We start from the raw sequence: 16,064 nt of genomic DNA on the forward strand, positions 1-16,064 counted from the left end.
CTCTCCAGGGAATTGAGAGCCAATAGAATATATCATTAGCAGGTGTGGTGGGTGTTGACTTTCTTCTGGCTTTAAGAGGGAGCAGGACTGATTCCTGACTGGAACAAAGTGTAAATGCGAGTGCAGTTAAAAGATGACACCCGGTTAATGTTCACTCCATGTGTTCTAAAAGCAATTTTATGAAGTTTTTTTTATCCTTATTGGTCCTGTGATTTTTTTTAGATTCACTCAGATTATGTGGCAGCAGAGGTGAGTAAGAGCTGGGTGAAGAGATCAGGTGAGAGATTAATTGTTTAGCAAATAACAGCTGTCCAGGATGACATGGATGGTCTTAATGGACCAGCTTTTCTTTTTTAGCTGTCAATTTTAAATATTTGCACAGTGGAAATTTGGAGCTTGGCCAGTGAATAAAATTCACTATGGAATTGCAAATCCTTCTTCCCTTCTTTCCAGACAGTCAACACTCTTTTGAATCTACTCTTTACTTTCTGTGCTCAAAGGTTAACAACCACATCTGCTCCAGTCTACCAATCCTTCACTTCTGGAACAATTCTGGCAAATTTCTTTTATGCCTTTCTCTTACATCCTTCATAGATTGTGGTGCCCAAAATTGGCCACAGTACTCCAGCCGGGACCAACCTCATGTTTTATTTACATATAAACCACAAGTTATCCAAAGCTAAACTGCCAACATCATATCCTGCAATTACTTACAAATGGAGATTCCCCAAGGTATTTCAGGACTGGTATACAGCCCCATTAAAATTTCAACATCACTGAATGTTTAAACATTCTTAAAATCTTTAATATTACAATAAAAGCCTTTAATGGAATAATTATTTAAATTCCAAGCAATGACTTTTAAATTGTTGCAATGGTGGATCTGGCACAGTAAGATTATGATGCACTCAAACCATTGCAACATTAATACCCATGATAAGCATCAGTCAACCTGTTGGCAGGACATGCATTCATATTGTGATGGAGGTATCTGTGAACAATATACATCATTCTCATCAGCCACTACTGCAGACCTGTTATTTAAGCAGCAGTAAGTTGACCATGATCAGCAGGTAACTTGACAAACATGTTCCTAGATTCAAAATAAAAGAAGGAACAAAATGTAATGTTTATTTCATTGATACCCTCAGACATTTGCAAAAGGCTAACTCATACCTGTCGATGTTGGGACAGAGGATACTGCAATGCTGAAGGCTGTTGGCTTTGTTGCATCTTCTGCAGCAGCATTTTTTGTTGCAGTGCAATTGGTAACTGCGCCCGCTGGATTGCTTGACTTTGGAGGTGACCTGATGGTGGAGCAGACTGCTGCTGTACTGGTGCTGAAGGCTGCTGCTGCTGTGTATAATGCAAGACAGAAGGCTTGGTCTGAGTACCCAGGATTGAAGGGATCTGGCCTGGCTCTGGATCAAAATGAGACAAGGGCTTGGTGTTACTGTATGACAGCTGGTCTGGTGATGCAGAATTGGTATTCATCAAGCTGCGACTTATACTGTGTGTCTGTTGTTGCTGCTGGTGAATTATCATGTCCATGTGGCCAGTCTGTGCGGCGGTTGGAGTCTTATAGAGGCAGTTATTCATGTTTTTTGTCTGACTGCTGTTGGTGGACACACCAGTGAGCAGAGAATTTGGGGAGCTAAAAGGCTGCTGGTGGAGGGAGGGACTGGGTATTTTCTCCTGGCCAAAATTTCCTGACGAAGGACCTGATTGTGGAGCAGGTGGCCAACTAGCTGCCTGATTTTGCTGCTGGTGCTGCAGCATGGCATGCTGTTGTCGATTATCTGCAATCTTCTTCAGCTGCTGTGCATGAGACAGGTCATGCCAATTGGACAGGCCTCTGTTTGGTGCAGAAGGTAAAGATTGCTGTGGTTGGTTTTGACTTTGAGCTGCAGAGGAGATGGGCGAAGGAACAGACATGGCTGTATTCGCCATGGAATAGGGGGGCCCTGTGGAAGGAGGCCGCATTTGGGGTGACCCTACTGATGCCTGGGTAAAACCAGGTGAGTATTCAGTTTTTACTGTTGGATTGTCCAACTGTGAATGCGGCTTTGGTGTACTGCTCTGGTTTTGCTGACCAATGTCTATGTTGAATGATTCTTCGTTTCTAATGCTGGGGTTTAACATGTTGTCCAGGTCAATATCACTCAATGGGGGAACACCAGACATGTTTGTCAATTCATCAAATAAATCTTGCAAATCCGGATCAAGCAGCTGCATTCCTAGATCATCTTTGGATTCAAACAGCATGTTGTTGTTAGAGATTTGGTTGTTTAAATGCTCGCTGCATGAAACACTCTCTGCTGGCTCCTGTTTCATCTCCTTGTTGAGTGGCAAGCTGAAGCCAGAACTGGCATCGCCACCATTGGCTTGGGTGGTTCCAATCAAGCTCCCATCTTTTCCTGGAGTTCCAGGTCCCATTGTGACTGAACCCTGCAGGGTTTGACCTTGTCCATTACTGAGCTGGTGTCCACTTTGGCCAATTGCAAGACCACCTTCATCTACTCTTATTCTCTTAATATCCATTTGGAAAGCCCCATCAGAAATGCCATTTGGTCTATCATTGTTGACGGGTGAAGCATTTCCTTCCAGCTTTCTCTTGATGGAGCCCTGTAACTAAAAAGAGAGAAAATTCATTAACACTTACTTTAGCTGTAGTAACATTTATTAACCCTCCATGTAAAAAGCAAATGCTAACAAGAAATTACCTAAACTACATGTGCCACAATTTGATATATCACACTGGGATCTCAGCCATTGGAACGTGATGAGTTGGTGAGCCAGCACCTCATTTTCCTGGTTGCAATGGATACCTATGCCAACATGGTTGCATCTTTGGCATCCTCCTGCCAACAGACAGAAAATCCAATACCTGCCAGCCATCCATCATCCAATACTGGCCCCTATTTTAAAGGGAAGGATTATTCCAGACTTGGAGTGGAACTAACACACTGATGAAGGATACATGCTGGGTTATAGGCTGATACACTCACTGCTCAGCATAGTAGCCTTCAATAAAATGCCAGATCCCTTCCAAACTGTTGAACTAGGAAGTACCAGCAAAAGAATCTCTTACTCCTTGTAATCTAAGGCTTTAAAGAGCTCAGTGGGTCAAGGTATTTGTGTCCTTGAAGCAATGTTAGACACTATCAGTTGATTACACAGTGTTGAAAAATCTAAGGCTTCTTAAAAGCCTCTTTAAGGTTTGAAGAAGCATTCCTCCAACACCACTCTCTTAAATTTTTCTAGGGCACTGGCATTAATAACTACAGGAAGGTGGAAAAATCAGGCAACTCGGGCTTAATGCCACCCCAAGTTATCACCACCATTCCTGGTGGCAGGCCTACATCCAATTGTGCTCTATTGGACCATATTTTGAAGTGCTCTCTCTTGAGATGATGCTTGAAAAGACAACAGCAATAATTGCACTGCTGGCCTGCTTGTGTTGATCAAGAGTACACTGCACAGAAGGATGTTTCCATTATTACTGTACTCAAATATCACTCAGCAATAGGATCAAGCATCTCTCTTGCTCTCTCTCTCTCTCACACACACACACACACACACACACACACACACACACACACACACACACACACACACACACACACACACACACACACACCAAACTGCATCCATTCTGAGGTCCTATGGGCTATTTAAACAGGACCCACTGGACACCTCATCTTATATTTCCATGCAACATAGAAAGAGGCTATGCAGCCCATCAAGTTTGTGGGCTCTCACAGTCATCCCATTAACCCCATTTCCCTATATTTGTAACCTACTCTCTCTCATCTGCCCATTGACTCCTCAACTACTTCCACTTGGGGTAATTTACGGTAGACAATTAACTACAAGCATGTATCTGGGAGGAAACAAGGGCACTCGGGAAACCATTTAGTCACAGGGAGAATGTGCACACTACATACAGACAGCACTGGAGGTCAGGATTGAGCTCAGGTCACTGGGGCTGTGAGTAGCAGCACTAACTGCAGTGCCCCATTCTGCCACTTTGCTTGCATTGCCAGATGTAGGGCATTTGTTGGATGGGGGAGTGTGCAAGATGCTACATGGGCCAGTCAGCAGTGCCAGAGGCCAAAGTCTAGTTGCATCACTGGATAGAAATTGAATTAACTCTCTGTAAGGGTCGTATTTTAAAAATCTAACCCCTAGGAATTAAAAAAGACCCCTTTTGATTGTGCTGAAGTTTTTGAAAATAGTCTGCTCCAGTCGACCAGAGGGGGCTTTCTATATCTGCTTTCAGCTGTGAAGTTTTGACACTTTCACTTTATCTTCATCCCTCTAGTAAATGTATTCTTGCCTGCTAAAGAATGAACCAGTGCAGAAATATTGTCTGTAAAATCCCAACAGACCAGAAATATGCCATTTCTTCAGGCACTGATCCCAACAAAATCTATGGGAAAAGTGGAAGGGTACCTGTTTTATACCTATGCCTCTATCAAGAGTTCTTGGGGTTCTTGCTAATCTCATGCTGCCAGTTGTTTCAGCATCTGTCTGCCATTCAGATGCATGGGCAGGGGGTGCTGGGAGATAGTTGCTTCTGTTTCTTATCAAGGTGGCCAGTACTTAATTATATCCCTCTTTCCAGGACTAGGTCATTAATGATATAGAACTCACTTCACTAAGTAAACAAACACTCATTAATGGAGTTATTCCCAATTATTGTGGCAAAATACATTTAAATTTGGGTCTTGGTTTACAAAGCCAGGCAGAAAAATGGCTGGTTCTTTATGGTTTACTTATAAGACAGTTGTTTCAATTGAGTAAGCAAACTATTAGGAATAATACCAGTAATGAAATCATAACCTAGCAAGAATTATATATACAGCAAAGTATCCTCCAGATGTTCAAGTGAATGCCTCAATAATCAAGCAACTATTTATTCTTTATTTTTTGCAATTATTAGTATTTTCCCAGAATTACACTTGGGGATAGTAAAAGAAGATATCTGCAGGATTGTAAATTGAATATTTTTCATTTCACACTAATTCTTTGCTGGTGCAATCTGGGTTTAACAATACATATAAAAGTATTTTAATTACTGAAAACAAACATAATAATCACAAGGTATATTTTTATTTAAAAGAATAATTTCATTTTTTTCACAAGAGAATGGCCAAGTAACAACAGCAACTTTTCCAGTGCAGCTGATGTTTGTAGCAGGCTTTGCTCTCTCTGCCCCACACACCATCAAATTAGACAACTTGAAGATCTATTACAACTGGCATTGTGAGGCTTGGCTGAGCAAAGGAAGTATGTACCTCAAAGAAAGAATTGCATAATTGGAAACAAAAAAAGCTTATAGTATCTCTAATTTCTAATAGAACTAGTTTATTATAAAGCAATAATGCACACAAAATCTGCTCAGTAGATTGCTGTAACATAACATATTACTAAGGCACACAAGTTGCACATAAAATAGGGCCAGCATCAATAGCATTTCCAGCACACCCTGTTATAAATCTCAGATGAGCCCTGTGTTTGGTAATAAAGGAACAAACTTATCTGTTGCAGACTATTAAGCTCAACATGCAGAAGTAACTACCACATAGTCCTTGTGAACTTAAAATCTCATCTCTGTAGTGGAACATCACCTTGATAGTGGGATGGACTAAGGACTGATCTAGCAGATCAAAACTGAGCTTCCAATTCTAATTTGCAACCACCAGCAGCAGTAGGAAATGAATACCACTATATTCTATAGTCATGCATTCCAATACACTGTTTATTTCTCTATCACCACCATCAGAAGATTAATACCACTACCTCATTGTATTTTCATGAAACTAGTGAAGCCACAAGACAATCTATCCGGAAGGGTATGCTATATAAAGAGAGTTTAGTAGCCCCACAGTTCAGGAAAAATTTCTAGTTCAACCAAACCAAGAAGGCAGTGGTGGACAATCATTACTACTAGTGGTCTGTATGATCAGTCAGGATGAAGCATTGCACATCGGGATTGCAAGATAGTTAATTAACTTCAGCTCAGTCTCACTCACAAAGTGCTTTTCCCACTGTCTAAAGTGCCAGTCTCTAAAAAATTACAGCCCTGTGATAGTAAGCTGTGTATGCACTGGACACAGCAGAAGTTGTCATGCTGTTGACCAAGGCATCACAGCATGATTGTTCTGCTGCAGCTACAGTGCTGGTGGCTACCCAACAAAGTTAAAGACTGCTCAGCTGTGTTCTTTTCATGTAAAATCAAATAAATCTAACCCAGCAACTCCCAGACTCGGTAGGCTTACTATGCAGAACTTCGGCTCAGTGTCTGCTGAAATACAAGTCATTACAAATCCAAAATAGGGAGCATTTGTATGTTCCCAGAGACAAATGCTTGAGAACCAATGATGGGTCCTTGGGCACACTCCTTGACACTTGTTGGCCAGGTTTTTATGCTCATGGGGAATAACTTTGCAGAATAACTTGCTATTATTATTATTTTATTATTAACAATATTAATAACATTGTTATTTATTATAATAATATTATTAATATTATGTTAATAATATTATTGTTAACAATATTTTTGATATCTTGGCCAACATTTTGAATATCTATATTGAATTGCAGGTTGTTAATATTGCCTGAAACAGCTTAGAGGAATGACTGAACTGTGGAAGTTCAAGAGGAGTTGGATAACACAGGTAAAAATGTAACACTGCAAGTCATCGCCACTGGTTAATTGCGTTCCCCATCCCTTCAGCAACCTCTTCAACTACCTCAAATTCAAGAAAGATTATTCATACCAAGCTATACAAGCAATTAAATAGGAGGTGAAGATTGATCATCATCCTTTGAAACAGTTTGATTTGTAACAGTCAAATGCAAATTCCTACAGATGCAAATCTGAACTAAAAACAGAAAATTCTGTAAATACCCAGCAGTCAGACTGATGAGGAAACAGTAAATGCTTCACATCAATGACTTCTCACCCAATTGTTAACTCTAATTCACTCTCCACAGACTTGTGGAGTATTTCCAGCATCCAAAGCTCCCACTGAAAAGGTTTTGCCCAACATAAATTTCAATCTGTTGAAAATTCTGCACCTCTGAATCCTCAATGGTGCTCTGCCTCATGGACCAATTACACCAGAGCTCACTGCCCCCCTCTGATTCTGCACCTCAACAACATTTGTTTCAAAATAATCTTGTTTACAAATGAATCCATAACTGCCCCCTGGTTACACCGCTGCTGATTTATTCAAGATTTTCACTCTCTCTACTTTCCCAATTTTGGCATACTGTAGGACCACAACTACCCCCATCCTTTGACCCAACGTCACCACCCTCCCCTCCCCCCCTCACCATATACCCTCCACCCACCCATCACGATAGAATTTTCAGCTAGCATACCACATATTTATTGCTTTATCTGGCTCCTCTCCCTGACTTCCTCAGAGCCACCAGTTGATCATGTACTTTGTCAACATAATTCTGCACCTAAGACTTGATCAATGAATATTTCTCTCCATTCTCGACTATTTTTGAAACAGCTTGGGACGTTCTGCATGGTAAAGACATTATCACTTTGGCAGAAGAGAGGCAGAAACCCATTAAAGCAGTTCATCTGTGATTCTTGCTGAAGTCAATCAGAAAAATCCCGGAGGAAATTCCAATCACCCTCTTTGAAAATGAATTTTCTCCAATAGAATATAAACAATCCTGGTTGTGTCTGAATGCAGTATCATGAATAGGAATTAAGTACATCTTACTCAACCTAACATAGACATTCAGCTGCTTCTGTATTCTGTTATTCCTCTGCAGGGCCACAGCAGTAATGGACAATATAAAGGCGACCTGTGATCTGAAGTCTATAACATTTGAATATAGCTTATGCAACACTCTTTTTAGTGAAAAAGTAGACAGGAAAATAATGATTTTAAGTTAAATTTGAGTGAACAGATATAATCCCTAAAGCTTATTTTAGCACAAAGTTGAGATTTAAGGGTAAGCTAGCAGTACAGTGCATTAAATTTGATCACTAACTATGTTAACATTATACAGGTTATTGGCAGGGACCATAACTGTCCACAGCAGGATGGGGCTGTCCATGGGCAATTCATGTCTCGTCACCAGAAATCACACCCAGCTTGCTCTACAACAGATGCATTGAATCTTTTGGAGTGAGGGTGCCGATCTACACTATGTGGGTATCACGAAAATCCACCAAACCAACTAAAGAGCATTTGATTGTATGTTTAAAACAAACACCTTCCCTTAAAATTGGCAGCAAGAACATAAAAGAAGCAAGAGAAAGCCATTTGGTCCCTTATGCCTGATTCATTATTCAATGATATCATGGCTGCCATTTACATCAGTACCACTTTGCTGTTATATCCCTCAACTACCTTAATATATAAAAATTTGTGTCATCACAGTTCAGACTGTGGGGAGAGTTAGTATGGTCACTGTATAAAGTGTGTGGGGAGTTAGTGTGACCACAGCATAGAGTGTGGAGAGAATTGGTGTGGTCACAGTACTGAGTGAAAGGGGAGTTAGTGTGGCCACAGTACAGAGTGAGGAGTGAGTCAGTGTGGTCACAGTGAAGAGTGAGGGGAGAATTGGTGTAGTCACAATACAAAGTGTGTGGAGAATTAGTGTGGTCACAATACAAGGTGTGTGGAGAATCGGTGTGGTGACAGTACAGAGTGTGGGGGGAGTTACCATGGTCACAGTACAGTGTGTGTGGAGAATAACTGTGGTCACAGTAGAGTGTGTGGAGAATTAGTGTGGTCACAGTACAGAGTGAGGGGAGAGTTACAAGGAATTCACTGTCCAAGAGCAGGCAGCAGACTCAACACAGCACAGGAGAGAAAGCAAGTGAAATATGGATCAATGCCCTCAACATCTTAAAATTCAAGAATTGTCAGGATTTAAGTACCACTGGGCATTCTAAATGCACTTCTGAGTCAATCCACGTGACTTCCAGCTGGCACAATCCAGGATATTGCTATAAGAATCAGCCATTTGTAAATACAGTGCAAAAATCTTTTCAACAGGTTAGGGGTGGGGGAGCGAATTACGATCAACAATCCTAATGCTACATCCTGGCCCAAGAATGCTAAGCATCGTTGCCACAGATCTTGTAAGAACAGATCTTCTAATTTCTATTATGTGTCGTGCTGCCTTTACTCACTAGGCCACTGAAGAAGATGTTTACTCAATTTTGAAAGGGACAATTGTTATAACATTAAGTGTTTTTGATGGGACTATTTTCCATACAGCTGCCATTTTGTAGCAAAATATCAATCTCCTAACCACACATTGCTTGAGGATTATTAGTTGCATTTCCATGTGATTCACACAGTCCATTAAATGGTCTACCTACAATCTAAAATGTTCACCCCAATCATCATCCAGTGGACCTTCACTTCTTTATTTCAGAAAATTGAATACGTTTCAATAGGCTTATCCATCTAAAATTCACCTTTTCGGAAACCTTCCATCACACTCAGGGCTGGAGTTAACCATTCCGATGTCTTGGCCATGGAAACTTCAGGAATTCCCACTCTCTGTGCCCACACTACTGAACACGGGAGTTAAAAATTTACTGAGTGATTAATGCTGTTGCCTCCAACACTTGACCTCACTGCTCAACTCTATATGGAATCCAAGTCAGACTTGGTGTAGGATCAGAGACCACACAGATTTCAATGGGAATTCCAGAGCAGCGAGTTGGGAAGCAATGAGCAAAGTATGAAATTTTAAAAAGTTCTTGTTGAATGTTTTCAGTTATTACCAAGGGTTTTTTTTTTATTTTTAAATAACTTTTTTTTAATAAGTTTTCAATACTTTATTTTTTATTTGTTTACCTCACCTTTAATAGTTTTTAAATGTTAGGGACATTTAAAATACCCTGCAGCTTTGATGGGAGACGAAGCCCTGACTCCAACTCTTCCTACTGCCAAAACCTTCAGTGGCATTCCAGTGTGGACCTCCACATCACACCCCTGCAACATACAAGCTCCTGAGGCCGTGAAACAAGGGAACAGAGAACCAGCAATAGCAGCCCTCCACATCCAACTCACTTGAGTGCAAGGAGGCGCTAACTACGGGTGTCAACTTGAGGCCGGGTCCAGCAGTTCACTGTGCAAAACACCCTAAAATTCAGAATATGCCGGAAAAGCTCAGCAAGTCAGGCAGCATCCGTGGAAAGAGAAACAGTCAACATTTCAAGTCCATGACCCTTCTCAGATCACATTTGTCCTGCAACAACTCTTCACTTGAATAAGCCCCAGGCTTGGATATTCTGCCAAGCCACCGCACCATAACCTTTGGACAATCTGGAGAATGAAGATGACATTGGGTGTTGGGGTAGATCACAGAGATTGGAGGAATGATCGTGATGAGATGTGGCAGTGGGATCAGCAGGAGCTTCAAGGAATGAGGCTTGGGATGGGGTGCAGTCAGGAAGACCACCAAAGCCTTGGGGAAGGGGAGGGTGGTTAGACAGGAATGGCTGCTGAGAGGATCCAAACCTGGGCTAAGAGTTTGGAGAGAAGATCCAGACCGGTGGGTTGGTGGGAGGGTCAGAGACAGACCAAAACCCTTGGGGTTGTGTCTGAGAACATTAGCAGGAATCTGTGAAATGGGTGGAGGCATAAGATAAGGCATAAAAATTAAAGAAGAACCTACCATCCAGACAGGAGGAAGACATACAATTTGTACTCCCTGTCAGCAGCCCAGGTAGATCAGGCAATTTAGTTCACAGTAAAAGAGGCCTACGGTTCAGACTTGCAGGCCTTGGTTGCATTTGACATCAAGAGAGCGCTTAAAGCTATTTGTTGTCATGTTACATGCCAACAGCCTACATGTACAATCCTGTATGCACAAAATACAGGCAACAATTCCAGCTCAGCACAAACGTTTTGTGCACCATTTTAGGCCCGCTGGTTGAATTACAGAGTGTTGGAATGTGAGTTTGTGCACATGATTCCCAACACCAGTGAATTCCTAAAGGCAACACTATCAATGTGGGCAATCCAAAATACTCTTCACGTGGAATTACCCTTTGACGTTCACATCCAGTCCTAGGTTTGAAGTGAAATCTGAAGCTCCCAGAAGAGGTCCCATATGTGGCCTTTCTTATGAATCCAGTAAATACTCCAATAAGTAGAGATGCAGCATCTTTCCTAAAGCATATTTATAATGCTTTTTTAAAAAAAAGTAATCAATTTAAAGTATTTTTACCTTTTTAAAATATGTACAATTTAAAACTAATGATCAGACGAATAAATTCAAACTAATTACTCAGCAACTGGTCAAAGTCAATTTAGTTGCTGAGACACCTGAGACACTGGTGATTTACAGGCTGAATGATTTTCTGGCACCCAACTCCTCCTCAAGTACTTTCTACTGTACATGGTATTCCTAAACAGTCTGCCATCCAAGTACTATACAACACTGACTGGCTTCTGAAATTAAATATTAACAGGTAATAGATGCAAACTGAAGTTCAATTAAAACATGAAGGGATGCAGGAACATCATTAGCTGTAACATCAGTAGTTTTAAAGAAAAGTTAATGGTAACTTAATGAAAATAACTTTGATCATGCAAACATAATTTTGACAGATACACGAATCAACAGAAATTGTACTTGCCTACAGGATTCAGACATACTTGCACTGTGAAATGTTTTAAATTGATGCTGCATTTATTAATCACATCCACTGTGGAGAAGGAAATGAAGGCATTATAATTTCAACAGAAAGTCAAGGATATCTTATCTTTGTTGTGAAGTCTGAACGTGCATTCCAGTTAAAATCCAGCTCTAGCCAGATGGTGATGCTCCCCACCATCACAGATCCAACAGGGCTCACTGCTTCAGCTCACACTTGGATGAGGCATAGTGAGCTGCTGGCCTTTGTAGATCCATGCTATAGCACATTAGTGAAGTCAGAGAAAGGCAAAAATTCAGAAGAACAATGGAAGCCTATCATGTTTCTCCATAAGTCATGGGAAACAGGCTTTTATATAGTGAATGAGAATGAACACCAGTTCTCTCACATTGAAAATGATGGGAGGGCAAGATAAAAAGTTACCTAACTTGTAGTAAACTAATCTTAAAAGTCATAGCTCTTAAAGATTTTCTTTTTAAAAATAATTATTTAATTACCACAAAATCTGCAGCACATGAAAAAAAATAATTACATGTACTCACTTGTACCTCAGACTACTTTTATATTAAATTGTAAAATTCACAGCATGAAAGTTATTTAAGGTAACATGGCATGACCGAGCTTCATAACAGGGCATGTGTAAAACACAGAGTATCAACAACCTAATGAAAACAGAAAATGCTGAAGTATAAGCATTTTCTCTCTTTCTCAGTTCTGATGAAGGCTTTTTGACCTGCAGTGTTAACTTTTTCTTCTGACGTATGCTACCCAAACTTTTGAGTGTTTTCCAGCATTTTAATTTTTATCTCCAATTTCCAACATCTACATTTTTTTTGTTTTTCATTCCAGCTCCTTTCCTTCACACAATGGTCTGAATGATCCTCCTGTTTGTGGTAACAAAACAAGGAAATAATTCTGCTCTTCATCACCACTTTCCCTGATCCCTGCCCCATCATTTCATTGGTCATTTTTCTTACTTTGAAGAGGGCAAGGATTGGGATGAGGGGCTGCTGAGACGTGATGTTCAGTGATCAGGGCAAGCTTCTTGTAATATTTCCATGATGAAGAGGGAGTCTAACACTGCAGTTCAGAAAAGCATGGACAATTCAGCACATTGATAAAAGGAAGAAATGATTTAAAGGAGGTGGATGATCCTCAAAGAGCTTGAGGAGACAGTGAATCAGGGAACACAGAAGCAAAAAAATACAAACTGCAGGAGGAACTCAGTGGGCCAGGCAGTATCAGTGAAAGCAAAGGGATAATTGGCATTTTGGGTCAAGGCCATGTATTAGGACTGAGAGTGTAGCGGGGAGCCAGGTGGGGGTAGGGAAAGGTGGAGGTAGAGACGGAGGCTGGAAGGTGATAAGTGAAGACACAAGAGGCTGAAGATGCTGCAATCTGATTAGTAAGGAAGGTGATGTGGAGCCAGTTAAGGGAGGGATGATGGACAGATGGAACCAATTGGGGGAGGGGATAGGAGGCAGTAGGTATAGTGTGTTGGTGATAGGCAGATGGGAGCAGGTGGGAGAAAGGAATGAAACTGGGTGACAGGGGAGGGGTGGGGTGGGGGAGGGGGACCAGGAGAACCTGTGTAGACCAAAAGGAGAGAAAAAGGAGCACAAGGGCACAGGGAGTGCAGGCTACCTGAAATTGGAAAATTCAACGTTCATGACGTTGGGTTGTAGACTACCCAGGCGGAATATGAAGTGTTGTTCTTCTAGTTTGCCTTGGCCTCACCCAGCAGTGGAGAAGGCTGAGGACAGACAGGTTGCTGTGGGAGTGGAGAGGGGAGTTGAGTTGAAATGGTATGCAACTTGGAGTTCAGAATGGCCATTGCGGACAAAGCACAGGTCCTCTGCAAATGGTTGTCTAGTTCATGTTTGGTTTGCCCAGTGTAGCGGAGGTCACATTGCAAGCACCAAATGCACTACATGAGATTGGAGGAGATACAAGCGACTCTTTGCCTGATCTGGGAAGGTCTCTGGATGGTGGTGAGGGAGGAGGCGTAGGGCAAGTGTTGCAACTCCTGCGATTGCAGGGGAAAGTGGCAGGGGATGGGGATGAGCAAACTAGGATGTCATGGAGACAGTAGTCCTGAGGAAAACCAAAAAAGGGTGGAAGGGGAAGATGTGACTGTTGGTGGGATCCCATTGCAGCTGGCAGAAATAACAAAGGATGATGTGCTGGACGCAAAGGCTGGTGAGTTAAAAGGTAAGTACCAAGGAAACTTTACCTCTATTCTGTCTGGGGAAAGGGGAGGGGGTGAGAGCATAAGTCCGGGACACAGAAGAAATATGAGTGAAGGTGCAGTCTCATGTCTTCTGGGAACATAGAAACAGAAGTAATTTAACCTCTTGACCTTATTCTGCCATTCAATAAGATCATGGCCGAGTTGTGACCTAACTCTACATGTGTCAGTCAGACTCAGACTTTAAATCAATATTGAGCTCATAGCAACAGCTCTTTGTAGTGGTGGGGTAGGGTGGGGTGGGGGGGGGGGGGGGAAGGTGGAATTGGTGTTGAGCAGCAGAATCCAAATTCCTGCCATTTGTGTATAGAAATGCTTCCTATCTTTCTTCCCATAATATAAGGCTCTATTTTTTGGAATTTTGACACTTTGCCAATTTTGAGGACCTGCTAATTATCTCTTCTCTGTCTCCTACTACTTGGCAATTTTCTCTTGGTCCTAGACTCCATAACCTGATTAGAGACATGGTCATACAGCATGGAACAGGGCCTTCCACTGACTGAGTCTGCACCAACCATCACACACCCATTTATACTAATCTCATTTTATTCTCCCCATATTCCCATCAATTTAACCTAGATTCTACTATTTACCCATCCACTTGGGAAAATTTATCATGGCTAGTTAACCTACCAACCCTCACGTCTTTGGGATATGGAAGGAAACAAGAGCACTCAATGGAGAAAGACCCTAGGGTAGACAATGAGAAACTATCTTAATGTCTTGAAATTTTGACCAAATTCCAGGGAATACAACTTGAGCTTGTGTAATCACTGCATGTCACTTACTTGTTGGAATCCAGGTATCATCCTGGAAAATCTATGCTGTGCTTCCTTTACAGTCAACAGATATTTCACAAAGTATGGTGCTCTTTTTGTTCACGGTCCTGCGGGTACTGTGTTGCAGGTGCAGTCTAACAAGGAATTTATACAGCTGTAGCATAACTCCTAATCTCTTGTTTTCTTGTCCTCAAGAGATAAAGGCCAGCCTGCCATCAGACATTTTGATTATTTTCTGTATCAGTCTAGAATATTCAATGGTTATATGGAATAACTAAATTTCTGGATCCTCATTTTCTGGGTTTTAATTGGTTAAAACACATTCTGATCTATCCTTTTTAAGTTCAAAGAGGATGAACTCACTCTTTACTAGATTGAAATCCATCTGCCAGTTTTCCCTTTGCTTAATTTATTAACAATTCTTTATTATTTCATGCTTCCAGCCACACTGCTTATATCACTGCCTATCTGTGTCATCAGTAAACTTGATTATGTGACTTCCTATCCTATTATCCAGCTCATTTATAAATGCAGTGAATAGCTGTGGCGCCAACACAAATCCTTGCACAACACCACTCATGACATATTGCCAAATCTGGGTACCTGCGAATTATCTCTTCTCTTGTCTCCTACTACTTGGCAATTTTCCTAAACAGATCAATACCGTCTCTAATTCTGCAATCTTCAATCTTCAACATCTCTCATAAGGAACTTTATCTAAAACCTCTGGAAACCCATATAAATAACATTCATAAATATTCTCTTGTCCACAGCTTTAGAAAGCCCTTCAAAAATATCAGTTAAATTTGTCAGTCATGACTTTCCCTTTACAAATCCATGCTGGCTCTCTCTGATTAGGTAAGTTTTCATATGTTCAGTCACTGTATTATTGATTTCAAGGTTCAGTGACATCCTAATAAGCGACCTTAGACTAATGTCTTTAATTCTCTTTCTCACTTTTCTTAAAAAGTGGAGTGTTTCTCATTCAAAGAATCGTTCCTGAATTGGGAGTACTTTGAAAGAGTGACTGCAACTTTCTCATCTATTGCCCTTGAAACGCTGGGATAGAAACCATTGATCATGGGCATTTGCTCCCCTTTAGTGCCCTTACTTACTTTAGTACTGTTACCTTGCTTGTTAATTTTGACAAGTCCCCGTACTTGATTCAGTATTAGTTTCCATAGGATATTCGGCACATCTCCCCTCTAAATCTTGTCTCAAAGAAATTATTCAATATTCCCTTTTTTGTTTTTCTTACACTATCAGTGTCATCATCATATTGCTCCTTACCAGTCCCTTTTTTGTACACTACCCCTTGCAAGCTTCTTTTCATCTTTTTGTAAGTCTTACAATCTATTTTGTCACCTTAAGTTTTTTG

General features: G+C 41.0%; 1 protein-coding gene across 1 annotated transcript in view; it reads right to left on the reverse strand.

Moving 5' to 3' along the window:
- Positions 1–16,064, reverse strand: part of zmp:0000001236 (mastermind-like protein 2) — a 326,267-nt gene that overhangs the window by 87,351 nt on the left and 222,852 nt on the right. The window contains exon 2 of the mRNA XM_052026602.1: positions 1,177–2,631. Coding sequence (XP_051882562.1) covers positions 1,177–2,631 — 1,455 coding nt within the window. The remainder of the gene's footprint in view (positions 1–1,176; positions 2,632–16,064) is intronic.

This window comes from Pristis pectinata, chromosome 11, assembly GCF_009764475.1.
Source record: "Pristis pectinata isolate sPriPec2 chromosome 11, sPriPec2.1.pri, whole genome shotgun sequence".
Lineage (NCBI taxonomy): Eukaryota > Metazoa > Chordata > Chondrichthyes > Rhinopristiformes > Pristidae > Pristis > Pristis pectinata.